This window comes from Muntiacus reevesi, chromosome 9 (genome assembly GCF_963930625.1).
Source record: "Muntiacus reevesi chromosome 9, mMunRee1.1, whole genome shotgun sequence".
Lineage (NCBI taxonomy): Eukaryota > Metazoa > Chordata > Mammalia > Artiodactyla > Cervidae > Muntiacus > Muntiacus reevesi.
The window spans coordinates 62593803-62621014 of NC_089257.1; the positions used below are offsets into that span (position 1 = coordinate 62593803).

The 27212-nt window shown below is 43.7% G+C and overlaps 2 protein-coding genes across 3 annotated transcripts; one reads left to right on the plus strand and one right to left on the minus strand.

Annotated features, from left to right (window-relative positions):
• Positions 1 to 5905: 5905 nt before the first annotated feature.
• On the plus strand, positions 5906 to 20213 carry IFT46 (intraflagellar transport 46). 2 transcript variants are annotated; one of them, XM_065944002.1, is made up of 12 exons: positions 5908 to 6066; positions 7018 to 7114; positions 7751 to 7830; positions 10704 to 10840; positions 12777 to 12851; positions 13008 to 13101; positions 13498 to 13626; positions 14678 to 14799; positions 15165 to 15231; positions 18603 to 18663; positions 18946 to 19031; positions 19734 to 20213. In XM_065944002.1, exons 3-12 carry the CDS (start codon positions 7786 to 7788, stop codon positions 19827 to 19829), a joined length of 912 nt encoding a protein of 303 aa, XP_065800074.1. In that variant the 5' UTR covers positions 5908 to 6066; positions 7018 to 7114; positions 7751 to 7785; the 3' UTR covers positions 19830 to 20213. The 2 variants fall into 2 exon arrangements, with proteins under 2 accessions (XP_065800075.1, XP_065800074.1); XM_065944003.1 differs by lacking the exon at positions 18946 to 19031 and having other exon boundaries at positions 5906 to 6066.
• Positions 20214 to 20845: 632 nt separating this feature from the next.
• On the minus strand, positions 20846 to 27125 carry TMEM25 (transmembrane protein 25). Its single transcript, XM_065944001.1, has 9 exons — positions 27086 to 27125; positions 26453 to 26546; positions 25897 to 26208; positions 25177 to 25467; positions 24843 to 24974; positions 24512 to 24542; positions 24258 to 24358; positions 24031 to 24117; positions 20846 to 23893 (listed from the first exon to the last, which is right to left on the minus strand). The coding sequence occupies exons 2-9, from the start codon at positions 26520 to 26522 to the stop codon at positions 23820 to 23822; spliced, it is 1098 nt and encodes a 365-aa protein (XP_065800073.1). The 5' UTR covers positions 26523 to 26546; positions 27086 to 27125; the 3' UTR covers positions 20846 to 23819.
• Positions 27126 to 27212: the final 87 nt, after the last annotated feature.

The window sequence follows — 27212 nt, forward strand, 5'->3', positions numbered from 1 at the left end:
AAAGCTCAACATTCAGAAAACTAAGATCATGGCATCTGGTCCCATCACTTCATGGCAAATAGATGGGGAGACAGTGGAAACAGTGTCAGACTATTTTGGGGGGCTCCAAAATCACGGCAGATGGTGATTGCAGCCATGAAATTAAAAGACGCTTACTCCTTGGGAAGAAAGTTATGACCAACCTAGATAGCATATTAAAAAGCAGAGACATTACTTTGCCAACCAAGGTCCATCTTTTCAAGGCTATGATTTTTCCAGTGGTCATGTATGGATGTGAGAGTTGGACTGTGAAGAAAGCTGAGCACCAAAAAATTGATGCTTTTGAACTGTAGTATTGGAGAAGACTCTTGAGAGTCCCTTGGACTGCAAGGAGATCCAACCAGTCCATCCTAAAGGAGATCAGTCCTGAGTTTTCATTGGAAGGACTGATGCTGAAGCTGAAACTCCAGTACTTTGGCCACCTCATGTGAAGAGTTGACTCATTGGAAAAGACCCTGATGCTGGGAGGGATTGGGGGCAGAAGGAGAAGGGGACACCAGAGAATGAGATGGCTGGATGGCATCACCGACTCGATGGGCATGAGTTTGAGTAAACTCGTGGAGTTTGTGATGGACACGGAGGCCTGGCGTGCTGGGATTCATGGGGTCGCAAAGAGTCGGACACGACTGAGCAACTGAACTGAACTGAGAGGCATGGGGGATCTTAGTTCCCCCACCAGGGATAGAACCTGTGTCCCCTGCTTTGGAGGCATGGAGTCTTAACCACTGGACTGCCAGTGAAGTTCCAAGGTTTGTTTTTTGGAGTGATGAAAAATTTCAAGAATTAGATAGAAGTGGTGGTAACACAACTTTGAGAATAAGCTAAACACCACTGAATTGTTCACATTAAAAAGGTGATTTTTATGGTAAATTATATCTTTTTTTAAAAAATGCGTAGAAAGCAGGGCAGTTACTGTGCTTATGTCCATTTTGTAAATGAAGAAAATGACAAGTTTAAGAAACTACCTAAAGTTCTAGTTCTATAAAAGAAACAAGATTCAAATCTGGCCTTCTGATTGTATTGGTGTTCTTCCATGACAAGTGTCATACTTTACAGAGTATAAGTGATTCAGTGGTTCTTCCCTGTATTTTTTTGCACTGTGTTAGTAGCTTAACTCTTTTTTCATTATTGCTACAATAATTTTATTGGATGTTTATTTTGTATCAGGTACTTTACACGAATTATCTCTACGCCTTATAAACAACAATCCCGATAAGGATGCTGAGGATCAAAGAAGTTAAGCATCTGCCCAAATTCATTCAGCCAGCAAGTGGTAGAGCCAAGATTCAAACTCAATTTTTCTCATGTCACACGGTCTCTCTACATCTCCTGTGTATTCCTTAATGTTTATTGAACACTTGCAATGTACCAGGCTTACTTCAAAATCTCCACACAGATTATCTCACTTAATCCTCACAAGAATTCTCTGAGATATGTACCATTTAATACTTCCCTTTTGCAAGTGGGGAAACCAAGGTACAGAGAGGTACATTTTACCACAGGTCTCAGGACTAGAAAGTAGTCAAGCCAGGATTCCAACGAAGGGTGCTCATCTTCACAGTCTGCACCCTTGATACTACATTTTAGAATTCTCACTCTTACTCATTTCAATTCCATTTCCAATGGCTTTCTAGTAGAATCTCAACAAAAAAAATTTTTATTTTTTAGTATATGTGCTGCCGAAGTGAGCACAAAACAAAAACTTTTAAACTTTAAATGTCTGGAAGGGTATATCCGTTCAGTTCAGTCGCTCAGTCGTGTCCGACTCTTTGAGACCCCATGAACTGCAGTACGCCAGGCCTCCCTGTCCATCATCAACCCCTGGAGTTTACCCAAACCCATGTCCATTGAGTCGGTGATGCCATCCAACCATCTCATCCTCTGTCTTCCCCTTCTCTTCCTGCCCTCAATCTTTCCCAGCATCAGGGTCTTTTTCAATGAGTCAGCTCTTCATCAGATAGCCAAAGTACTGGAGTTTCAGCTTCAGCATCAGTCCTTCCAATGAACAGCCAGGACTGATCTCCTTTAGGATGGACTGGTTGGATCTCCTTGCAGTCCAAGGGACTCTCAAGAGTCTTCTCCAACACCACAGTTCAAAAGTACCAATTTTTCAGGACTCAGTTTTCTTCACAGTCCAACTCTCACATCCATACATGACTACTGGAAAAATCATAGCCTTGACTAGACAGACCTTTGTTGACAAAGTAATGTCTCTGTTTTTTAACATGCTACCTAGCTTGGTCATTACTTTTCTTCCAAGGAGTAAGCATCTTTTAATTTCATGGCTGCAATCACCATCTGCCATGATTTTGGAGTGGCCAAAAATAAAATCAGCCACTGTTTCCACTGTTTCTCCATCTATTTGCCATGAAGTGATGGGACCAGATGCCATGATCTTAGTTTTCTGAATGTTGAGCTTTAAGCCAACTTTTCACTCTCCTCTTTCACTTTCATCAAGAATCTCTTTAGTTCTTTGCTTTCTGCCAGAAGGGTGTTGTCATCTGCATATCTGAGGTTATTGATATTTCTCTCAGCAATCTTGATTTCCCCTTGTGCATCATCCAACCCAGCATCTCTCATGATGTACTCTGCATAGAAGTTAAATAAGCAGGATGACAATATCCAGCCTTGACGTACTCCTTTTCCTACTTGGAACCAGTCTGTTGTTCCTTGTCCAGTTCTTTTTTTTTTTATTACCTGCACTATAAGCACTTTACATGTCCAGTTCTAACTGTTGCTTCCCGACCTGCATACAGGTTTCTCAAGAGGCAGATCAGGTGGTCTGATATTCCCATCTCCTTCAGAATTTTCCACAGTTTATTGTGATCCATACAGTCAAAGGCTTTGGCATAATCAATAAAGCAGATGTTTTTCTGGAACTCCCTTGCTCTTTTGATAATCCAGCAAATGTTGGCAATGTGATCTCTGGTTCCTCTGCCTTTTCTAAAACCAGCTTGAACATACGGAAGTTCATGGTTCACGTATTGCTGAAGCCTGGCTTGGAGAATTTTGAGCATTACTTTACTAGCGTGTGAGATGAGTGCAATTGTGTGGTAGTTTGAGCATTCTTTGCCATTGCTCTTCTTTGGGATTGGAATGAAAACTATGTCAAACAGTAATCTTTAGGTAAAAGCTCATGATTTTTTTTAAAGATGAGCACATTCTTTAAACTTTATTTTATTTTATTGAAGTATAGTTGATAGACAATGTTTTAATTTCCAGTGTACACCAAAGTGACACAGATATGTATATAAATTCTTTTTCATTATGGCTTATTACAGGACATTGAATACAGGTCACTGTGTTACGGAGTAGACTTTGCTATTTTTCCATTCTATATAAAATAGTTTGCATCTGCTAATCCCAGACTCCCAGTTCATCCCTTCTCCACCCTCCTTCTCCTTGGCAACCACAAGTCCTTTCTCTATGTCTGTGAGTCTAAAAAGGTGAACCAATTCTTAATTTAAAAAAGTAAAAATTCTGCCTAGAATTATTGCTTTAAATGGCAACTTCCAGGGGCTTTAATATAGACTGCTGAAGTTCACAAAAATCAATAGATCCTGGTTCTTTGAAAATATGAAATTAGCTGAAATTGCAGAATAGAGGCACCTGTGTAAGCATGCGTCCCGAGGAGCAGCTCAGAGGCAGTATACCACAATGATTAAAGGCAGAGACTTGGGAATGAGACTGATCCATTTTCACCCTTACTGCCTGGGTGACTACAGGCAAGTTTTTTAAATTCTCCTAAGCTTCAATTACCTGATCTATATATTGGCAGTAACACTTACCTCATAAAGTTATGAAGTTAGAGAACATCTTTTTTTTTTTTTTAGGGAACATCTTAATAAATAAGATTATCTATTCTAAGTGTTCCTATATACTAAATGCTCAACAATACATACCCATTATTGTTAGCTATAACATGACAAAATATTTGTTTTGCAGTTCCCTTTTTAACCAGAAGTGTCTCAGAAGAGGTGTCTCTGGTTTTCCTTTTCAAAGGAAAATCACCTTTTGCTTTTCTCTGGCAAGTTTTCATGAACAAATTTTCAAAATTATTTTGTTTCTCTCCCCCTGACTCCCCAAATTAACTATGTCTGTAATTTAAAAATACTTGTTCCTTACATTTTCATTCACTCATTCCTTCATTCATCTACTCAATGAGCATTTTGAAAGAAGCTAATCAAAAAAGCAAGAGAGTTCTAGAAAAACATCTATTCCTGCTTTATTGACTATGCCAAAGCCTTTGACTGTGTGGATCACAATAAACTGTGGAAAATTCTGAAAGAGATGGGACTACCAGACCACCTGAAATGCCTGTTGAGAAATGTGTATGCAGGTCAGGAAGCAACAGTTAGAACTGGACATGGAACAACAGACTGATTCCAAGTAGGAAAAGAAGTACATCAAGGCTGGATATTGTCACCCTGCTTATTTAACTTCTATCCAGGGTACATCATGAGAGATGCTGGGTTGGATGATGCACAAGGGGAAATCAAGATTGCTGGGAGAAATATCAATAACCTCAGATATGCAGATGACAACACCCTTCTGGCAGAAAGCAAAGAACTAAAGAGCTTCTTGATGAAAGTGAAAGAGGAGAGTGAAAAAGTTGACTTAAAGCTCAACATTCAGAAAACTAAGATCATGGCATCTGGTCCCATCACTTCATGGCAAATAGATGGAGAAACAGTGGAAACAGTGGCTGATTTTATTTTTGGCCACTCCAAAATCATGGCAGATGGTGATTGCAGCCATGAAATTAAAAGACACTTACTCCTTGGAAGAAAAGTAATGACCAAGCTAGGTAGCATGTTAAAAAACAGAGACATTACTTTGTCAACAAAGGTCTGTCTAGTCAAGGCTATGGTTCTTCCAGTAGTCATGTATGGATGTGAGAGTTGGACTGTGAAGAAAGCTGAGTGCCGAAAAATTGGTACTTTTGAACTGTGGTGTTGGAGAAGACTCTTGAGAGTCCCTTGGACTGTGAGGAGATCCAACCAGTCCATCCTAAAGGAGATCAGTCCTTCCTTCATTGAACGGACTGATGTTGAAGCTGAAACTCCAATACTTTGGCTATCTGATGAAGAGCTGACTCATTGAAAAAGACACTGATGCTGGGTAAGATTGAGGGCAGGAGGAGAAGGGGAAGACAGAGGATAGATGGTTGGACGGCATTACCGATTCAACGGACATGAGTTTGGGTCAACTCAGGGAGTTGGTGATGGACACGGAGGCCTGGCGTACTGCGGTTCATGTGGTCTCAAAGAGTCAGATGCGGCTGAGCGACTGAACTGACTGAACTGAATCTAGGCAATGCACTGACGCTATGAAAAGCTTAAAAAGTAATTAGACACAGACCTGCCCTAATGAAGTCCAGTCTTCGTGAGATAAAAATGAAAGAGAATGAGTTAAATTTGAATCTCAGGTAAATAATTTGTTAGTACTCTAAGTATGTCCCATGCCTTGGGAAACAATGGAGGGAAAGAAAGGACTATTATGTAATACAAATGCTATAAAAGGTCGTACAAAGTGTCGTGGGAATTTAAGCAAACTTCCAAGTTTGCCTAAACTCTGGCTGAACTGATTTAGTAGGAATTGCAGCCCAGTGATCCTTGATCTGGGAAGAAAATACACACCTTATCTCCGGATGGGAAGGTTAACTCTAGACGAACCGAAATTCATCCGTCAGCTTTGCCGCTCCCGGACGCTAGATGCCGCCACAGACGTATTTTTTGAAACTCGAGCCAAACAGGATCCGAACCCCTCTGGATCTTCCTTGGAGCCTTCGCTGGAAAAGACGTAACGCGCTGGAGTGGAGAAGATCTCACGAGAGTGGAGGAAAGTCTCGCGATTTTTCTTTTCTTTCTTTTTTTTTTGTTAGCAACTGACAACAGGCCAGTTGCTCCGAGTAGAAGCCGTGGCTCTCTCGCAAGCAGAAGTGGCCAGGCCTCAGATTAGAGTGTGACCCCAGTCCTAGGCTGGGGTTCTTTCCATATAGAGGAGACGGATTCAGAGGGGCTACAGGTAATTCGTACTCACTCTAGTAGAAAGAGAACTCTCTTTCTCCTTCCCAAGAGGAATAGGAAGGACTCCCGTTCCCTCTCCCCAATCTCCTGCACCTCTTCCCGTCTTCTTGACAAGTATTCTCTCTCCTCTTCCTTCTCGCCCTCGCCAATCTTTGTTTCCTTTACTCCTCGACAAACTTCAGTGGGATCCGACCTACAAGACGAGGGTGGGATGGTGGGGATAAGGGTGATGGCTTTCGGGATTATTGGATGGAACCAAGAGCCGAGTTTACCCTCGCTTCGCGGAACGCCCCTCCCCCTCAGGGAACCCGAGAGACAGAACTGTTTCTAGAGCCTCCACAGGCTCCCCTGAGAAACGCCGGCAGCAGTGGGACACTGACCGAACCCGAGGAGAGAGCCATTATCTACAGAGGGATGCTGTATTACCCTCGCGCGCGTATTTTAGCAGCTTTGGGTAACTGCTGCAGACACTAGCTGTCGTTTCTCTCCTCGATTCCCTGGTTCCTCAGGCAGCCTGCCAGCAGTCCCTAAATAAGGGCTGCAGCAAAGTGATTTAACTGCGTGACTTGGGGCCAAGAAGCCTTGAGAGTTTGAATGGGGGGTAAAGTGGAAGTGGAAGTGTTAGTCGCTCAGTCGTGTCCGACTCTTCGCGACCCCGTGGACTGTGGCCCGCTGGGCTTCTCTGTCCATGGGATTCTCCAGGCAAGAATACTGGAGTGGGTTGCCATGCCTTCCTCCGGGGGAGCTTCCTGACCCAGGGATCGAACCTGTGTCTCCTGCATTGGCAGGCAGATTCTTTATGTCTAAGCCACCTATGGGGTAAAGGTTTCAGGTAAAACTGATGTCTTGGGTAAGGAAGAGGAACCGTTGCTTGTTTGGAATCCACCTCTCCAGAGAGTGCTTAATGTCCTGTGATAGGAGCTATGTAGTCATACTTCCTTTTGCTTAGACCAAGATTGTTGAAAACCAGACGTATGATGAGCGTCTAGAGATTAACGACTCTGAAGAGGTTGCAAGTATTTATACTCCAACCACGAAACACAAAGGTAAGAGAGGCATAAAGAGGAAAGAAGAGAAATGGTTGTTTTTTGTTTTGTTTTGCAATTGTAAATCACTGGTTATTAAAAATAAACCAAAACTTGTAAAGTAAAAAACTGATTCAGATTCAGATTGGTGACTATTATTTAGCAGGACCTAGGTCCTATTCTTCCACATAAAGTTTTTTCCACTGATCCTTGCAACAGTCCTGAGTGACAAATATTACTGACCCGACTGAGAGGTGGGACTACTGACACCCAGAGAGGTTGAATCGTTTTGTCCACATGATAGAGTTGTCCTTTAAACCGAGTCTTCTGACTATAAATCCAGCACTCCTTTTGCTTCACTACTTACTGACTTTATTTCAACAATAAACTAAGGGTAGATTTTATGCTATTTGTGTAATGGCAGATAATCAGTTAGTATTAATATAATGTCTAACCCAATGTCTTAAGCATAATAATAATTAGTAAGTGTATCTTGAATTGACAGAGCCATGCTAGAATTCAGTTTCCTATCTTTCAGCTAGCTATTCTTATCAATTCTGTTCCATAAAATGGTTAGAGCATAAAATATTATAAATGAAAAATATGTCTTTAAAAATAATTTTAACAATAACCTAATTGGAAAACTTTTCTTCTAAGGAGTTCCTTGTTCCTCCCATCTTTCTAACAAGACTATGGCTGATAACAGCAGTGATGAGTATGAAGATGAAAATAACAAGGTGCAGTATAATCCAAAGCTTCTTGTGAAATTGCTGCTTTGTATTTTTTGTAGCTAATTTAAAGTGACACCAATTCAGTAGCAAATATTTCTTGAATACTCACCACTACTGGTTAGGTGCCTTTAAGTTCATGGAGAACAGTCAAGGGCCAACAGCCTTAAGATTGTGATTCTCCTTCAGGAATAAAGGTTATTGTTATAGCTGACTTTTTGGCAAGAATCTCAAACTTTTCTAGTCATGTTAATCAACTGTGGTACTTAACTGAAAAAAAAAAAAAATTACCAGTCCCCACTCCGCACTACCTAATTGGAATCTTGAAGATAAAAACCTGAAAATGTAAATATATTTGAGCAAGCACTGCAAATAATTCTTATGATAAAGCAAGTTTGAAATGACTGGTCCTGGTATTTGTTCATTGTCAATACTGTGATACTGCCAGTATTTTGTGAAAGAGACTTTAATTTTGAAGTCTTAAGGCCTAGATGTCACTTATTGTTATTTTATGAACCAAGAGAATCACCAGTTCTGAGAGAAAGATGAGAAAATGCCTACAGCTCTAGATGGATGGTGCCTTGAATTTGCACATGTGCACTGCTTAATAGCCCTTGTGGTTAGCCTTAGCACATTGTCCAATGCCTATGCTTTAATTATCCTCCAAGAATAGGAGTTTTGAGGACTCAAGTGAAGGAGAATATTTGAAGTAATGCAGAAAGCTACAGTGAGAGAGATAGATTTCATAGGAAGTCTAAAAGGTAATGTTTTGAGATAGCTCTGCTTTGTGACTATGTGCCGTTTGACATCTCACCTACAAAGTAATTTTTTGACCTTTTCTCTGGTATATAAAGTCTTCTGCCTTTGGTCAGAGATTTTGCAAAGCACTACTTTGAAGAAGCAGACAAAAGTGAACAATTTTCCTAAATTGACCTCCTAATTTTGTGTATTCATCCTGAAGTTTTCATCTTCACATGATACAGTCAATATTAAAGGCTCACTTTCCAATTTAATATGCACCCAGTATCAGCAAAAAGGATCCACTTTTGAATAATCTTTAAGCTGACAATATTCTTAAAAAGTTTCCCTTGCCAGACTGCTTCCCATGTGACCCAAGAATAATTTGGGCAGATTTTGAGTTAGTAAAGAACACTGGGAGATCCTTACCAACTGTATACCAGTAAGACAATTTCTGCAACTGTCATCTATACCACATGTTACATATTAGTTAAAATACACTTTTGTTGATGTATAATAAATCTGTGTTATGCTTAGAGGAAAATGTAACAAAAAGTATGCGTTTTTTTTTATGTCCTGTGTCACAGTTTTATATGTCAGAAGCTACTTTAATGTAAAAGAATCATTAAATAATTTTTAAAACTAGAATCAAATATCTCTTAACCTCAGTATAAGCCATGTGGAAACTGAGCTTGAAAACCCATTTTTAAAGGGAGCCAGTTGGCCACCTTTCAGATCCTAAGTGAAGGCATACCACAGGCTCCAGGCCCTAGAGGCAAAGACACAGACCCCCATCCCAACTGCCCTGGCAAGCCCAAGTACCACCAAACCCCTTCTCATGGGCTTGAGGGGGTGGGATGTTACACTGAGAACCAGAAGCTCAGAAAGGTAGGTCAAAATGCCAAGAACAGAAGAATCTTTTATCTTGAGATATCAGTTCAGTTCGGTTCAGTCACTCAGTCGTGTCTGACTTTGTGACCCCATGGACTGCAGCACGCCAGGTTTCCCTGTCCGTCACCAACTCCCAAAGCTTGCTCAAACTCATGTCCATCGAGTCAGTGATGCCGTACAACCATCTCATCCTCTGTCGTCCCGTTCTCCTGCCTTCAGTCTTTCCCAGCATCAGGGTCTTTTCCAGTGAGTCAGATCTTCACATCAAGTGGCCAACGTATTAGAGTTTCAGCTTCAGCATCAGTCCTTCCAATGAATATTCAGGATGATTTCCTTTAGGATGGACTGGTTGGATCTCCTTGCAGTCCAAGGGACTCTCTCAAGAGTCTTCTCCAACACCACAGTTCAAAAGCATCAATTCTTCAGCGCTCAACTTTCTTTATAGTCCAACTCTCACATCCATACATGACTATCTTATGATATAAGGTACAGTTATTTTATTTAACTTGTGGGGGAAGGAAGGGAGACCATGAATAGGTAAGATACCCATTGAATGCAAAGGAAAACCCACAGTCTCTGGAACTGCTGGTCAGAATCCAGGCACAGTGTTGAGTATGATTTTTCTTCGTTAGTTATAAGCAGCTTACCCTGGGCAGTCTTGCAAATTAAATACTAGATTTCCTCCCTGTGATCTTTGTGAGTATTAAGATCCCCTAAAATGTGTCTTCCCCACTTCATCTTCCCCCTGTTTCCTCCCAAAATAACTATTTAGAGGCACTTTCTTCTTCAGAAGTCCCTCAGTTTTAGAGTTGAAGCTGACCAGATAAAGTTTATGCAGAGTTCTCAGGATCTCCTAAGTGAGAGGTAAAAGAGATATGTACTAAATAAAGTATACACAAGCCACACACAGATGGTTAGACTATGGATATAGAAAGTGGGGACTCAGTAGCTAAGAAGGAGCGAAGAAGGTTCTCATGGCCCTTCTGGGGAGGGCTTCCTTCTCTTTCCAGTGAATTGGTGCCAAGTGGGAGGGTTCTGGTTAGAGCGCTAGGAGAGAATTGGGCAAAAGTACACTGGTGGTGATGGTTTAGTCACTAAGTCATGTCTGACTCTTGTGACCCCATGGACTGTAGCCCACCAGGCTCCTCTGTCAATGGGATTTTCCGGGCAAGAATACTGGAGTGGGTTGCCGTTTCCTTCTCCCAAATTTCTCCTAACCAGGAGCTTTCTATGCCTACCGTGCTTTGTCTCAGGAGAAGAAGAAGACCTCACAGCTGACGCCTCAGCGGGGCTTTAGTGAGAATGATGATGATGATGATGATGATGACTCATCTGAAACTGATTCTGATGATGATGATGATGATGAAGAGCACGGGGCCCCTCTGGAAGGGTAAGGAGAGCACCCTAGCGAAGGAGGGAAACTCCTCCTTCAAAACACTGGACAGGAGGATGTCATTGAGAAGTGAACTTCTAACAGCTCTTTTGATATCCTCTTCTTAGGGTTATCAGATGCTCAGAAACCCAACATAATGAGTTTTCCTTCTTTTCTGGCTCCACTGCCTGAGTCCTGTGATGTCACTATGATGTCACTTGCACTGTCTGAAACATCTATGGGCTCAGGGATTTCATGAGGGTTTGCTGAGTCAATTTAATTGATGGTCTCTGACTCCAGGGAGTTTACATTTTAGGGAAGAGAAGACAAATTTATAAATATAAATTTATATTATAAATTGTATGTTAAATATATACAAGAGAAGATAAAATGATACATCAAAGCAGTTTTATTTATCGAGAAAAACATCCATGTGCAGGAGCATTTCTATTTTAGGCTCAGATCCTTTTAGGACAGGTAGAGAAAAGGGGCTCTGTTCTCCCATGTTGAAGCAAAATATTCCTGGATGATGCTTCAGTAAAAATTCTTCTCACCCTGTTCCAGGCCTGGTGCTAGATTAATCATGACCTACCCTGGTAGGTTTTAATCAAAGTAAATTCTAAGGCCCATTCATTTAAAATACAATTACTAGTTAAATAAATGATGGTGTAGCCAAATCAGTAGAATTCTTCCTAGCCATTAAAAAGTATGAGCCAACACTCTGATGTGGTGGTAAAGAACAATCTTCAAGGGACATTGTTACATTTTAAAAAGGTATAGAAGTCTTTGTATTGTGCTAGCTTGTGTATCAAACAGATATTATACAAGCTATGTCTAGGCTACACTAGGAACTCATAATAGTGATTACTCTTGGGAGGGGAGCATAACTTTCCACTGTATACATTTTGTACCTTTTACTTCCTATCATGTGCATGCATCACTTATTCAATGAAGTAGTTTAATAAAAATAAAAATAGTTACATTTTAATTATCCACATGCAGGTAGACACTAAGTAAATTAGGCAAGTATTTAATACCAGTCTGACTTTTCATGCTTCACAGTTTACCTCATGATCCTGCTTCCATAAATTATAATCTGGGGAAAGGTAAACTTTAAGTAATCTATTTAGTTTTTTTCTTAAGCAACTCTCCCCAGAAGAACCTTAAATAACTTTCCAAGTCACTTGTATACTTTGTCAATTCATTGTTGTTTAGTCACTTATTCATGTCCAACTCTTTTGTGACCCCATGGACTCCAGGCTCCTCTGTCCATAGGATTTTCCAGGAAAGAACACTGGGGTGGGTTGCCGTTTCCTTCCCCAGGGGATATTCCTGACCCAAGGATCGAACCTGCATCTCCTGCATTGGCAGGTGGATTCTTTCCCATTGAGCCATCTGGGAAGCCCTATCAATTCATTACATTTTACTTAATTATAGTCATTAATATGTGCTCTACTATTTTTTTTTAACTGTATACATTTCATGTATTAATGCAAGTACCTTTCAATAACTGCAGTGTTCAGCTTGACCTATCAAGTGTTAGACATTTTATTTGTTTCTAATTTTTTACTTTTATAAATAACACTGAAAAACATCTTTGTAACAACTCCTTTTTTTCTTGGGACAAACCATTTTCATGTCAGAAATTAAGATCTCATTTTATCTTTTCTCTTTATCCCCTTCATTTAAAAAGAAAAAAGGAAAACAATTTCTGCTACACTCTAAAATTTTTCAAAATTATGTTTTGGATTTTCTGTAGCTGTTTTTCTTCATTGTCAGAGATAACTGAGAGCTACTTATAATCAGTTTTAAAGTTGCCTTGCAAGTCACTCAGAAGAGGCAGATGTGGGTGGAGCAGAAAGTAGGTTTAGAGGCACGTGCTCTGTGACTGACCCAGGGCTCAGCAGCCCCCACTCTTCTCTGGCCACCTTGAGCTGCGGTTTCCTTTCCCCAGGGCGTATGATCCTGCAGACTATGAGCATTTGCCAGTTTCTGCTGAGATTAAGGAGCTCTTCCAGTACATCAGCAGGTGAGTACCAGGACCTCCCACCATAACCCCCAGCTCTGCCTTGCCCTTCCCTTCCTCTTATCTGAAACATGACCATTCCCCTTAGATTTTTTTCATTCTGAATAATAAAGTAAGTTTCACTGACAGTCTCCACCTTCTCATGCCAATATCTCCTAGGTATACACCACAGTTGATTGACCTGGACCACAAACTAAAGCCTTTCATTCCTGATTTCATCCCAGCTGTTGGGGATATTGATGCATTCTTAAAGGTCAGAACATCCTAAAAATGACTCCTTAGGTGTTTCTTCTAACCCCTCTATTACTCTAACAGTTAAACTAATTTCCTTGACTAGCAATAATTTAGTATATATTCTTCATTTCACTGGAATTCTTAACTTGCTCTCAACTTGAAATTATACTCATTGCTAATAGGTAAATGATTATCTCATTATGTGTTAAAAATTTGTCATACATTTGCCTCCTAATTATCCATAACTTCAGCTTTATACTTAAGGTCATGTAGTTTTTTCTAGATAGTATTTTAGTACAGCATGATATATAGGCATGCTTTTTAATATTAGTAATAGTAATGAACCAGAAAAGTTCTTCCATAGCTTATTGGAAACAAGTGTCCCTTTTCATGTTCTTACCTTTCTCCTTACCAGGTTCCACGTCCTGATGGAAAGCCTGACAACCTTGGCCTATTGGTATTGGATGAGCCTTCGACAAAGCAGTCAGACCCTACAGTGCTCTCACTGTGGTTAACAGAGAATTCCAAACAGCACAACATTACAGTAAGTCACTGGCCTAGCACAGGCCCCAGCTCAAGGGGGCTGAGAGTAGAAGCCTTGCTTGTATTTGAACAGTCGACTTATTGCCTGTTAAAAGGGATGGCTATGATTTCAGCCAGCCCTATATTTTAGATAACAGTTGTATTAAAATATAATGTAACTACTGTGAAATTCACCTTTTTAAATTGTACAGTTCAGTGATTTTTGGTATATTCATGGGCTTAATACAACCATCACCATTATTTAAGAACATTTTCATATTCCAAAAAGAAACCCCTTGGTAATTCCCTAGTGGGGAATTACCCCACTAGGTGGTTAGGGCTCAGCACTGCTGTGGGCCTGGTTCAATCCCTGATCAGAGAACTAAGATTCTATAAGCTACTCAGTGCAGCCAAAACACAGAAACAAAAACAAACAAAAGGAAACCCTATACCCATAATAGTCACTCCTCTCCTCATTCCCCCTGCTCCTAAACCCTGGTCACTACTTCATTCCCTTTTTTATGGCTGAATAATGTTGCATGGTATGGATATATCACATTTTGTCTATGCATTTACCTGTTAATCCCACTTCTATTATGCTTCTATGAAAATGCACATGTTTTTGCATGGACATATATTGTTATTTGTCTTGGGTATCTTGGGTATAGGTAGAAGAGGGTTACTAGGTCATATGTAAACTGTTTAATATTCTGAGGATCTGCCAAAGTGAGGATTTTCCAAAGTGGTTGATCATTTTATAGTCCCATCAGCAATGAATGAGAGTTCCAATTTCTCCACATCCTCACCAACACTTGGTATTGTCTGTCTTTTTTATTCTAGCCATCCTAGTAGGTTGAAATGGTCTCTCATTGTGACCATTCCTGTTCTGTTGACTTGCCCCTTTCCCCTGGCTCCAGAAGACTTTATCAGGGTTTTCTATAATCTTCATTTGGCTGCTGGAAGGTTTCCCTTTTCATCAGTTACCTTGAATATGAAATAGCATATGAACTTCTTTGTGAAGACAAGGGAGCAACTTCATTGCCATCAGCCTGACTTTCCTGTTGTTTTTCTAGCAACATATGAAAGTAAAGAGCCTGGAAGATGCAGAAAAGAATCCCAAAGCCATTGACACATGGATTGAGAGCATCTCTGAGTTACACCGTTCCAAGCCCCCTGCAACTGTGCACTATACTAGGTAAGAAATAGCACATTCTTCATCATAGTAACCCATGGTAATCTTCACCACCTAGGAAGTCATTGCTTCTGAGGAGGAGGTGCCAAGATTGGGACATATGTGAGATGTATCAACCTCAGGACCTATGGATCCTGGCCGCTACTGGCTAAGATTGCAGACATAAAGATTATGGTTTACCTGGTATTTTTACTTAGCCAACTTCTCCAAACCCTAGGTCTTGGGTAAGTTTGGCCCACCCAGTCTGTGTTCTCTTGAAATCCTAATGTGCCCAGGTTGAGAACCTCCCTTTAGCCTAGAATATCATGATGCAAAGATTGCTGATACCAGCCCATGTTTTCTGTTCACATCTGCCTCTATAATTCTAGGCCTATGCCTGATATTGACACACTGATGCAGGAGTGGTCTCCAGAGTTTGAAGAACTTTTGGGAAAGGTGAGTGGAAGGTAGCAGGAGCTTAGAAAGTGTGGCATTCATTCTAGGGACCACGGTTTCTCTCTTCTCGTATTACTATTATCATTAACTTTTAAATTTATGTATAATATAAAATCAGAAACAAACACATTAAGAGTTGATTAATTTTCACCAACCAAATACCTTTGTGTAACCAACACATCAGATCAAAAAAACCAGAACATTGCTGGCACCCTGGAAGCCCCTTCAGGCTTCCATCTCCCAACTTAACTACTATCCTGACTTCTAACAGCACAGATTAGGTTTGCCTGTTTTGTATTTTATCTAAATCTAATCATGTTCCTTTGTGTCTTGTTTATTTGCTCATCTGTATTGTTCATCCATGTAGAGATTTATCCATATTGTTTCTTAGATTGTGGTTATACATTTATTCTAATTATGGTATTCCATTGTTTTGAATATAGGACAGTTTATTCATCCATTCTATGATAGCCATTTGAATAGTTTCCGGATTTGAGTTGTTATAAATTACTCTGTAATATTACTATACTGTTGCTTTGAACACATAACTTTTGGTGAATATACGTACCTAGAGTATTACCACTGTAGACTTACCCTTTCCACAGAGGTTTATGTGCTGTTTTGAGTAGCTGATGTCCCATTCCTAATAATCCTAAATTTTTAAAAAGTGTCCAGGAATATATTTAATAAGAAATTGTCAAAAAAAAAAAAGAAATTGTCAAGACCTTTTTGAAAGCAAATTATACAACTTGAGTGAAGGGCAGGCACAAACTTGGAGTGAATGAGGAGTCAAACCATGTTCCTGGAAGGCACCGTCAATCCTCCCTGGTTCACCATGGCAGTGGAATGCTGTTTCAGTTAGGATTTTAACTGCATTTTTTTTTTCTTAGAAATTCAAATATTTGTAACAAAGGTTATCTGAGAGAGTCAACTTTCAAGTCTAATTAAAATTTCAGGGAAAAAATGATGGAGGATTTGACTGTCAGACATTAGGAAATTATAGAGCTATAGTAAATGATAATGTTCTGGTTAGGAACAGAGCTAGATCAACAGCACGTAGACAACCCAGGAAAAAACCCACGTAAATGTGGAAATTTGCTGTATAAGAAAGATCGTTATTTTACTTTTTTTTTGGCCATGCCTCACAGCATGCAAGATCTTAGTTCCCCCACCAGGGATCAAACCCATGCCCCCTGCAGTGGAAACACAGAATTTTAACCACTGGACCATCAAGGATGCCCAAGAAAGATGGTTAAATGATTACAGGTAGAATGGGCTGTGATGAGATTACTGACCAGTCACTTGAGAAAAACAGATCTATGCCTCAACCACATGCATGCTGCTGCCGCTGCTTAGTTGCTTTAGTTGTGTCAGACTCTGTGAGACCCCATGGACTGTAGCCCGCCAGGCTCCTCTGTCCATGGGGATTCTCCAGGCAAGAGTACTGGAGTGGCTTGCCATGCTCTCCTCCAGGGGATTGACCCAGGGACTGAACCCGAGTCTGCTGCATTGCAGGCAGATAACCATTGAGCCACCAGGAAAGCCCCAACCATATGCACACATGAATTCCAAATGAGTTAAACAGATGGAGTAAAAATAAAGCTATTACAAGTACCATTTTTTCTTTTATATAGGAGAAATACTCAGTTGTCCAAAAAAAGGTTCGTTCGGGTTTTCCTGTATGATGTTATGGGAAAACCCAAACAAATCTTTTGGCCAACCCAATACTACTGTTGGGATGGTGAGGTATTTCTTTGCGTAATAAAGATCTTAAAAGTCGTGAAAAATGTGACAGTTTAGACTCATACAAATAAAAAATTCTAACAGTTACCATAAACAAAGTTTAAAATATGATGGACTGGGAATCCCCTGGCAGGCCAGTGGTTAGGGCTTCGCACTTTCACTGCCAAAGGCACAGGTTTGATCCCTGTTCCTGGAACTAAGCTCCTGAGTGGCATGGCTGAAAAAACAAGTGATGGACCAAGAAGTTACATATATACGTGACAACACTACTGTCCAAGCAAAGGGCTTTTGTGTGTGTGTGCTGAGAGATCGAACCTGCGTCTCCTGAGGCTTCTGCATTGCAGGCAGATTCTTTACCGCTGAGCCACCAGGGAAGCCCAAAGAGCTCTTACATATTAAGAAAATTGAGCAAAGATGATAACAGGTCCTTCCTGGTCATGGTATTTAAAACTGCTACCCCATGTTCCCCAAGCTCTTTACCTGCTTTTTCTCCGTAATACTTACCTTCTGACATATTATATACCTTATTTTGTTTTTTGTTTCTCCCTACTAAAATGTAAGCTAATGAAGACAGTTTTTTTTTGGGGGGGGTATATGTTTATTGAGAAATTATTGTAAAAAAGCAAAGAATCTGAAAACAGTCTCTTTTATCACAGCATTTTAAAACTGCAGCTGAGAAAAAAATGTCTGACTAGGAAACTGAATTGACAGATTGTGGTACATCCAGTCAGTGAAATACTCACATGATGAATTATTTGGCCTTATTTTGCTCTGATACAGAGAAGTATCAATTATACATTGGAAAAGGGAAATTGCAGAACCTGATTTTTATAAAATTACACCCTGATTTTTATAAAAAGGGAACAAAAAGTTTTTAAGATGCTAATGGTTTTTAAACTTACAGTATGAACTGGTTTTGATCTGGAGCCGGAGATATCATGTCACTTTTTCTGTTCCTGTGGTGTCCAAGGACCATTAGGCCTTGTAACTCCAAGTAACTATAAATACTTGGCCATAATCTGGGTTCAGTTTCTTCTTCACAAATACAGGAAGACTGCATGGCAGTGTATTTTACTTATAAAATATTTTAGCCCTGTTATATCTTCTGCTACTTCAGTGGTTAATGAGTATGACCAATTCCATTTTACTGATCAGGAAAAAAAAATTTGTATTATTTGCTCAGGCTGCCATAACACAGTACCACAGACTGGGTGGCTTAAGCAAAAGAAATTTATTTTTTCACACTATTGGAAGTTGGACATCAAACTGTCCACAGAGCTGATTTCTTCTAGAGCCTTTCTCCTTGACTGTCTCTTCCCTGTGTTTTCATGTGGTCTTTCCTCTATGTGTATCTGTGTCCTAATTTCCTCTTATAAGGATTCCAGTTACTCTGGATTAGGGTTCATCCCAATGATCTCATTTTAACTTACCTCTTTTATGACAATATCTCCAAATACACCACCTGACACACTTGGGGTCAAGACTTTAGCATGTAAATTTGAGGAGAACACAATTCAGCCCAACACACCCCTTATGCTCGGAGCTCTTTTCCTTCAGAGAAAGAGAATAATGCTAGGACCACTGAAATTTCAGCCTTTTGATTTGGGTCTGTCCCGTGCCTCTCCTAGGTGAGCCTGCCCACAGCAGAGATTGATTGCAGCCTGGCAGAGTACATTGATATGATCTGTGGTAAGCCCTCCTGTCCCTTCCTTGGCCCAGTCTTTGGATAAATTCACTGTGGGCTGTTGAAAAGGGTTTTTTACTCTGAGTTACAACCTTTGCTTTAAGCCAGTTATGCTGTTTGGCAGCACTTGAGGGTGGTGTTTGGGTTTTTGTGACTACCTGCTGGGTATTGAACCCTTAGAGTTAAAGTGACACATTCCATCTGGGAAGGGACTGGCCACCTAAACAGAAATGCCCCATATTCCCAGATTTTTGTTTGTTTCTGCTCATGGGAGTTCTCGATTTCAGCCATTCTAGACATCCCTGTTTACAAGAGTAGAATTCAGTCCCTCCATCTGCTCTTTTCCCTCTACTCGGAATTCAAGAACTCACAGGTAAGACCAGCACCAGAGATTGACTTAAGCTGTAGTGACTGCTGTCAGCACTGTTCTCAGTCTGCTGTGATTCTGGGACAGTGGAGGAGGTCTCTGCCTGGAGTTATCATTACCCTCCCCATGATGAGGGAACTGTGAAGCAGGCAGGGGTAGGGCTTGTAAAGGAAGGGGAAATAGAAGCCCTGTGGCCCTTAGGGTAGGTGAGGATCTACAGTGGACACTCAATCCTACAGAAACAAGTGGCCTAATGAATGGAAGCAGGAAGCATGGAAAAAGGGGGTTCATGTTTGAAGGAGGCAGGGCACATTTCTAGCTATTTTTCAAAGACAACACCAAGGAATTGTTTTTAAAGTAGAATTGGGAGAAAAACGGAGCTTAAAGAGTTGTAAAGAGGTTGTGTGTGTGCTAAGTTGCTTTAGTTGTGTCTAGCTCTTTGCGACCCCATGGACTGTAGCCCACCAGGCTCCTCTGTCCATGGGATTCTCCAGGCAAGAATACTGGAGTGGGTTGCCATGCCCTCCTCCAGGGGATCTTCCTGACCCAGGGATCAAACCCATGTCTCTTCCATATCCTGCATTGGCAGGCAGGTTCTTTACCACTAGAGTCACCTGGGAAGCCCTATGAAGAGTTTTAGTTCTTGATAAAATGTCATAACTAGCATATCCCCAAATCCTCCATATTCCCTCTCCTCTCTCCTCACAGCATTTTAAAGCTCTAGCTGAAGGCAAGACAGCATTCACCCCTCCATCCAACTCCAACTCCCAGGCTGGAGATGCCGAGACATTAACCTTCAGCTGAGACACCTCCCATGCTGCTCTGTTTCACGGCTGAGCCAGCTCCTCTGCCCCGGCTGAGGAGGGGTCACTGTCAGCCTCCTGGCAGCCTTGCCTGCCTCACAGCTTGACTCAGGCATGGCGCACATCTACTACCGTTTCTGCCAGAAAGCACTGCTCGCGGCCATTAAATGGCTAATGCCTGTTTCAGAGCTCCTTCACACGGGAAGTATGCGTTGACACCACTGTGGGGATTTGAGCTAGAAGCACTGGAATTCCTGGGATCCCAGGCTGCTCAGGCTGGGAGGAAGGCTGGAAAGATGTTCTTTTTGAGATAGCAATAGGATTGTTTTCTTTCATTCTTAAAGTCAATTGGCAATGGTTTTACAAATAAAATGCTCTTATCTTTCAGGTTATCCTGCTGTCCTTTAATACAGAAGAGAGAAGGCAGACTGACCGTAGGCAGAGTTGAGAAACTTGGCCTAGAGGCATTCAGTGACTTGCAGTTTAAGCAAATCAACCTTCAGAAATAAAATGAAACCCCAATCCTTCAAGGTTGGCAGTAGAGGGGAAACATTTTTCTCCCAGAGCCTATTTTTTCTGGGAGTCTCCAACCAAGTAGTGCTGCCGGCCTTATAGGCTGGCTGCCTGTCTGGCCCCAGACTGTTCGGCTGTGGTTTCAGGGAGCCTAGCTACTGCAGCCACCCAGGGGAGAGAGGATGGGGTCTTGGATTAGGGTGGTAGTGGTAGAGGTGGACAGACTGGGAAAATTTTCTGAAGGTTATATCAGCTAAATTCTACTCAGGAAGACAAATTCTAACAAAGGATGTTAAATATGGGCAACTGGTTACAAAAGTGTCTGAAGGGCTGAAGAAACAAAAGGGAGAATGAAGGTGCTTGAGGAACAAGGGTTTAGTATCCACTGCGGGGGTTGGAAACAGAAGAGTTGCCACTGGGGTCAGGACTGCGGAGCAGTTCTATAGCCCCTCTTCCCAGGCGACAGCCACCCTCCTCTCTCCCACCCTCTCCTGTTCTGCCAAGTGCCTCCCACTGGCAGAAATTAACAGTTGGCAAGGGAATCTGGAAAACTGGGCAGCATAGAGTACAGTAGGGAGGGTGTGGGGTAAGAGACAACAGAGAAATAACCAGCAGAGGTGGAACCAACAGAACTTGGTGATAGAGTGGATGTGGGGGATGGAAGAGAAGAAATCAAGGACGACTTGCAGGTTTTTAGGCTTGAGCAGTTGGGTGGATAATGGACGTGAGAATACTAAGCAACTCTGAGAACAGGAATAAGGGGCCAAATTTAAAATAAGAGGATAAAATAGAGGAATGAGCGGTGAGGCTCTCAGTCCTCTTCCAGGCTTATCCCTCCAAAGCAGAATATTGGAAGAGTCCTAAGCAGCCAAAGAGAAAAGACCTAAAGATATTGATGGTGTAATCTAAGCAAATGCCTCGGTCCCGCTACCTACCCATCAGCTTGCATTCAGCTTTGGGGTATCTCCTTGTGTGTATATATGTGTGTGTGTGTATACACATAGGCATGCCTGCAGCTCTCATTCTTAAATATGAATGTACAGTCACTAGGCATTTGAAGAAAGCCAGAAAAAGACAGAGTAAAATACAGCAAAGAAAATCAGAGAAACTAAACTTTTTTTTAACTATAATATTCATAGAGAAGTAGTTCTCAAATTTGGTTGCATTTTAGAATCAACTGGAGATATTCTAAAGATAAGTTTCCTCTCCCAGACAATACACCAGACTAATGAAATCACAACCTCTGAAAGTAGGATATAAGAATCTGTATTTTTTAAGCTCCTCAGATTATTTCAATATGCAGAAAAATTTGAGAACCACTGTCAGAGAGATGAGAAAATACCACATCCATGAAATAAAAGTAGGAGACTTATAAAAGGAACATACAATACCGCAAGAAGATACAACAATTATAAACATTTACACACCTAATAACAGACTTTCAGAATATATGAGGCAAAGTTGACAACTGAAAGGAGAAAGAGTTTTACAATAATAGCAAGACACTCTCAATAAGGGATAGAACACCGAAACTGAAGATAAGTAAGGAAATATCCTGAGCAGCACAATAAACCAACTAGTTCTAACAGACAAACAGAACTCTAGCCAACAGCAGAGAATACACTTAAGTGCACATGGGACATGTTCCAGGATAGAACATATGTTAGGGCACAAATTAAGTCTCAACAGATTTTAAAAGGTAGATAGCATACAAAGTACTTTCTCAGACCACCATGAAGAGCAGTTAGAAATCAATGACACAAGGAAAACTGAAAAATTCTGCAGAAGTTAAATGATACTTAACCAATGGGGGAAAGAAATCACAAGGGAAATTGGAAAATAACTTAAGATTCTTAGAGATAAATGAGAACAAAAACACAACATTCCAAAACTTATGGGCTACAGCAAAAGCAGTTGCTCAGAGGCAATTTATAGTTACAAATGCTTACATTAAAAAAGTACTCAGGGAAGAGGGGGTGGGGGAAGGAAAAAAAAAAAAAAAGTACTCAGGGACTTCCCTTGTGGTCCAGTGGCTAAGACTTCTGAGTTCCCAGTGCAGGGGGCCCAAGTTCAATCCCTGGTTGGGGAACTAGATCTCACATGCCACAAGTAAGACCGGGCACAGCCAAATAAAGCAGTAAATTTAAGTACTCAGTCTGGCTTTACAACCTGAGGAACTAGACAAAGAACAAACCAAACTCAAAGATAGTGGAAGGAAGGAAATAAAGATTAGAGCAGAGATAAATGGAGAATTAAAAAAAATTTTTTTTGAAGGAATGAAACAGACATGTAACATTCACTCAGTCAAGTTTATTGAACCTACTGTGTGCTCAACACTGTTCTTGGCGGTATCGAGAAAAATTACAAAACAAGGTATCAACAAGGGAAAAATATACTTTGCACGCTATTAATTTGCAATCTTTTTCATGTTGCCTTTCAACAGTGTACTTGGGTTGTTCTGGGATATGTGATCTCCCCTCCTTTCCCACGTCTCCCTAAGGTTTCCAGCATTGTCAAATTATGTGCTACTGTGACCATCCCCTAAAGAACGGAGGATGGGACAAGAACAGTTTCCTGCTGATGGGGAGGTCAGGGCTAGACGCCCATGGAAGGGGGAGATATTTTGAGCAGAAACCCGTCAACCCCAAGGGCTCAGGGCACTCACAGTGAGTCATAAAAAGGCCAAACTCGGGAAGGCCACAGCAGGGCCCGGGGCCCACACTCCCTTCCCAGGAGATGTGCTTAAAGTGCAACCGCTGTGAAATGAGGCACAGCTGCATGCAGTCCTGGACACCAGACTTCTCACCTCCCTCTTGTCTCCTGACTTGTGCCAATACCAGGCTCTGACACCACGAGGGCCCAGGCCAGCGGGGAAGTCTAGTGCCCAGTGAAGAAACGAAGGTCCAGTGTATAACCTACGATGCCCAGGAGGGGGTGGGCGTAGAGGGGCAGAGAGATGCAGCAAAAAGGAGTGGTCTGTGCTTCACCAGCACCCCTGGATCAGGGGTGGGCTCATTGGAAAGGGCAGGTTGGTTCTCTACAGCTAGCAGGGTCCTAAATTTTCCCTGAGGGAACAAAGCTGCATAGCATGTGAAGGAAATCCAGGACGTGCAAGGCCCCCCGCCCCCCAACCAAGCAGGCCCCATGCTTGCTGGACACAGTGCTGAGGAGCACTGGTGCGGGGCAGAGCCGGCCCGAGCCAGCAGGGCCATGCCACGCTTAGATGCTGGCTGACCTCCAGGCACACCTGGGCACGGGCAGTCATGCAGGCCCCCAACTGGAGTCAGAACAGGTCCACGTCCAGCCAGGAGTAGGTCCAGCTGGCAGCCTGGCCAAGAATACCCGTGCCCCCGGGCAAGCAAAAGTGGCAGAGGCATGGCCTCTTCCCATTGGCAACATGGCCAGGCAAAGGATGCCTTGGACGAGGACCAGGAGGATGCCCAGGGGCCAAGAAGGTACCCTCTGTCTTGGCCTCATCTCAGAGCCAGATTTCATCACTGCTCACACTGGACACCCGGTAAATGTAGCCCAGCATTGGGAGGCGGATGAAACCTGCAGGGTCACAGATCCCAGGAGACTCGGTCACCCTCATTTCTTGGAAGCTGGGAGACCACTCTCTGCCCTTGGCGACTCTGCCTTTGGCACACGAGGGAGGGCAAAGGAGCAAGGCAGCAGGCCGCTTTCCCTACCTCGGCTGGTGAGGAGGCCACCAGGCTCCGGGTCCAGAAGGTCTGGCCTGCTGTTGTCCTGAGCCATCTGCCGGTCTGCTGGTTTCCCTGTGGGGTGACAAAGGGGGTGGCGCCCGGGATGAGGCGTGTGCCCGATGGGGGCTAGCCCCTCCTGAGGTTCAGCGTGTCTCTTTTTCTCAGAAGCACCTCTGAAGATAAACCTGGGGCAAACAGCTTGCTGGGTGTACCTCTGCAGTCTGGAGTGAGGTCATTGAGCTGAAGGTTGGACGGGAGGGACATGTTCTCGCGTGGCAGGCGCACGTTGTTGAGTTTCAGGTTGTTGGAGTCACTACGGGAGGACAAAGGCTCGGATGGGCCCTGGCACCAGTGGGAACCGATTCCTGCTTGGAGGCCATTCCAGAACCACCAGAAAGCCCAGGATCCCGCCTGTCCCCATGCCGCCTCTCCATTTGGCCCCTCCATACAGCCCCAGGAGAGTTACCTAGAGATCAGGGATGGGCGCCGGGAGGGGCCTGAGGAGAGAGAAACCACAGCACTGTCTCAGTGCACCCACTCCCTCTGGGCTCTGGCCCTGCCCTCTCAGGCCCAGGTCCCTTGGGCAAGGGGCCTCTCAGATGACCAGACTGGGTTCCAGTGCCCAGCACGGCTCCCTGGGATGTATGTGGTCTAAACCATGGCCACACCCAGGAAGACTTGTCCTACCACTTGTCAGAGACCTGCCCAGCTCCAGTCACTGCCCGTGCCCTCACCCCCACCCCTGATCTCATCTCTGCGCTCCCAGCATTCTCTGTCTCCTCTTGCTTTGGCCTTACCTTTGGTCTTCTTCTCTTTCCTGCAGATCAGGCAGGCCACCAAGGTGCTGAACCCCACCAGGGTGCCCAGGGCGAGCCCTCCAGCCACAATGATGCCCAGCAGTGGCACTTCCACCCGGGTGGCCAGGAGCCCTGCAGGTAGTCCTCTTGTTAGTTCCAAGCGGGCATGACCCTTGACTCGGAGACACCACAGGTCCCTACTCTGTCCTCTTTGCCCAAGGTGGCTGGGGACAGCTTTCATGAGAACTCACCCAAAAGACAAGTCTTCCCATTTCTGTACCCTGACCCTACACCCACCCAAGGCTCTGCTGGGCCCATGGCTGGCAGTGCTCACCTGGGGCTGGAAGCGAGGAACTGGTGACACCCACATCGTTGGTGGCCACCACCGAGAGGTTGTGTGGCAGGCTGCGGAGCTGCAGCTGCACGGTGTGGTTGGTGAGCCAGGGGTAGTTCTGGGCATCCAGCACCAGGAAGTCCGAGGTGTTGACAGTCACTGGCCCATCCTGATCGATCCAGGTCACATTGGCAGGTGGGTTGGCACGCACGAGGGCAAAGAGGATGACCAGAAGGCCCGGGCCCTGAGTTTCCTGGTACTTGGCCCCAACCTGAGCAATCTCCGGTTTAACTGGTGCAAAGTAGAGACCACTATGTTCCCATCACAGCCCCTTGCTTGCCTTGCCCTTTCTTCCCAAACCCAGAAGGGAGTCAGGGTCCTGAACCTCTCCTTAGGGGGCACCAGGAAAAAGGATGGCTGGGTCTGCCAAAAACAGTATTTCATAAGGGCATAAACACTAGAACCAAATGTCCAGAATCCTGACTCTGCTACTTACCAGCTCTATGACCTGGGCAGATTGCTTAACCTCTCTGTGCCTCAGTTTTCTGATTTATAAAATGGGGACAATAGTAATTAACTCATAGGATTGTTGTGAGAATAAAGTGAGTTAATATTTGCAAAGTACTTAAGTGTTAAAACATCCTAGCAAACTGCCTGCCTGGTAGCTGTTGGGGGTCCCTGGGCAGAGAACCCCTCTCTGGCCACCCGAGGGGCACTCACATTGCACATTGAGGATAACGGATGCATTGGCTGACTGGCCACTGCCTGGGTCCTGCAGGGAGCAGTTGAGTTCATGCTGGGCCCGCTGGGCAGTGACAGTGAAAGTGCTGGTGCCTCCAGTGAAGGCCTCCCTGCCCACACTCAGCAGTCTCGAGGTGCTGGCCTCCTGCAGCTGTCCATCCAGGTACCAGGCCAATCGAGGGGTGCGAAGTCCCCCTGCCACACGGCAGGTGAAGGCATGGCGTTCATTCTCTCGAAGTGCCCTCTCTGCCCAGGTCTGACCATCAATTTGTGGCGCCAGCTCCCCCCAACCTAGAACATAGTGGAGTCTGGGGAGAGCTGGTGGAAAGTCAGTACTGTTATGTGACACGGGTGAGGTCCAGTTCCAGAGGGACCTGGGTTTTCTCACCAGGGACTGGCTGGACCTTGGTAGGTGGATGAGGAGAGCTCAGTTCTGGTGCCTAAAGTGGGTACCCAAACTGAAGATGCAGGCAAGGAGGGGAGAGACAGGGACTTGACCCCACAAACACATGCCAAGGGATGAACAGGGGTGTACCTGAGCTCAGAAGGGCCGGCAGGAGCAGAAGTGTGTGTGGGAGGGTAGCTGGCCCTGGAGGCAGCGCCATGGTGGCACAGGCCTGGGCCCCAGGCTGCCGAGAGAAGGGGGCGGGCCTTGATGTTAGTAGCCAGGTGAGAGCATGCAAGTTTAGTAACTCCTCCAGGAATTTTGTCTCAGAAACAAAAATGAACCATGCACGGAAGCACAAATGTGGAATGACCCACAGTGGTGAAGGCAAAGATGTAAATGATCAAGCCCCATGGTCCAAACCCAGGCTGGCACGTACCTGTACACCCTGCGGGTGCAGAATTGAGACCTGACTCCAAGGGACAAACAGGCACATGCTCGCAGGTACACAGAAACAACGAGCAACGGTGCAGCCCGCACCAGGCCAAGACACACAACACACACACACACCTATCCCCACCTCCCGCACACACATACGCAGACAGTCGGGTATACAAGCCCCTCCCCAAAAGGGACCGTCCTTCTCCCGACCCTGGCTCTCTCCTGCCCGCTTCCCTTTTCCCATCCTCCGGATTTGGGCCGAAGACAAGGTGATCCAGGACGCAGGGGTAGAGAAGAAGCATCCCCGCTCCCGCCTCCGCCCAGCCTTCCTGGGCGGCTCACCTAGCTCACTCCACGAGCGCAGCCAGAGCGACTGCTCAGGCCTGCGGAGCACCGCAGTCCGCCGCAGGGCCCGGGGCTGCGCCAGGCAGGGCCAATCGATGACCGATCTCGGTCCGACGGGGCCCTT

Coding starts and splice junctions, on each gene's coding strand:
- IFT46 (XM_065944002.1), top strand. CDS start 7,786: ATGGCTGATAACAGCAGTGATGAGTATGAAGATGAAAATAACAAG. Junction 10,841..12,776: donor CACGGGGCCCCTCTGGAAGG/GTAAGGAGAGCA, acceptor TCCTTTCCCCAG/GGCGTATGATCCTGCAGACT. Junction 13,102..13,497: donor ATATTGATGCATTCTTAAAG/GTCAGAACATCC, acceptor TCTCCTTACCAG/GTTCCACGTCCTGATGGAAA.
- TMEM25 (XM_065944001.1), bottom strand. CDS start 26,522: ATGGCGCTGCCTCCAGGGCCAGCTACCCTCCCACACACACTTCTGCTC. Junction 25,468..25,896: donor CGTTATCCTCAATGTGCAAT/GTGAGTGCCCCT, acceptor ACTTTGCACCAG/TTAAACCGGAGATTGCTCAG. Junction 24,118..24,257: donor CCTCACTCCAGACTGCAGAG/GTACACCCAGCA, acceptor GTCACCCCACAG/GGAAACCAGCAGACCGGCAG.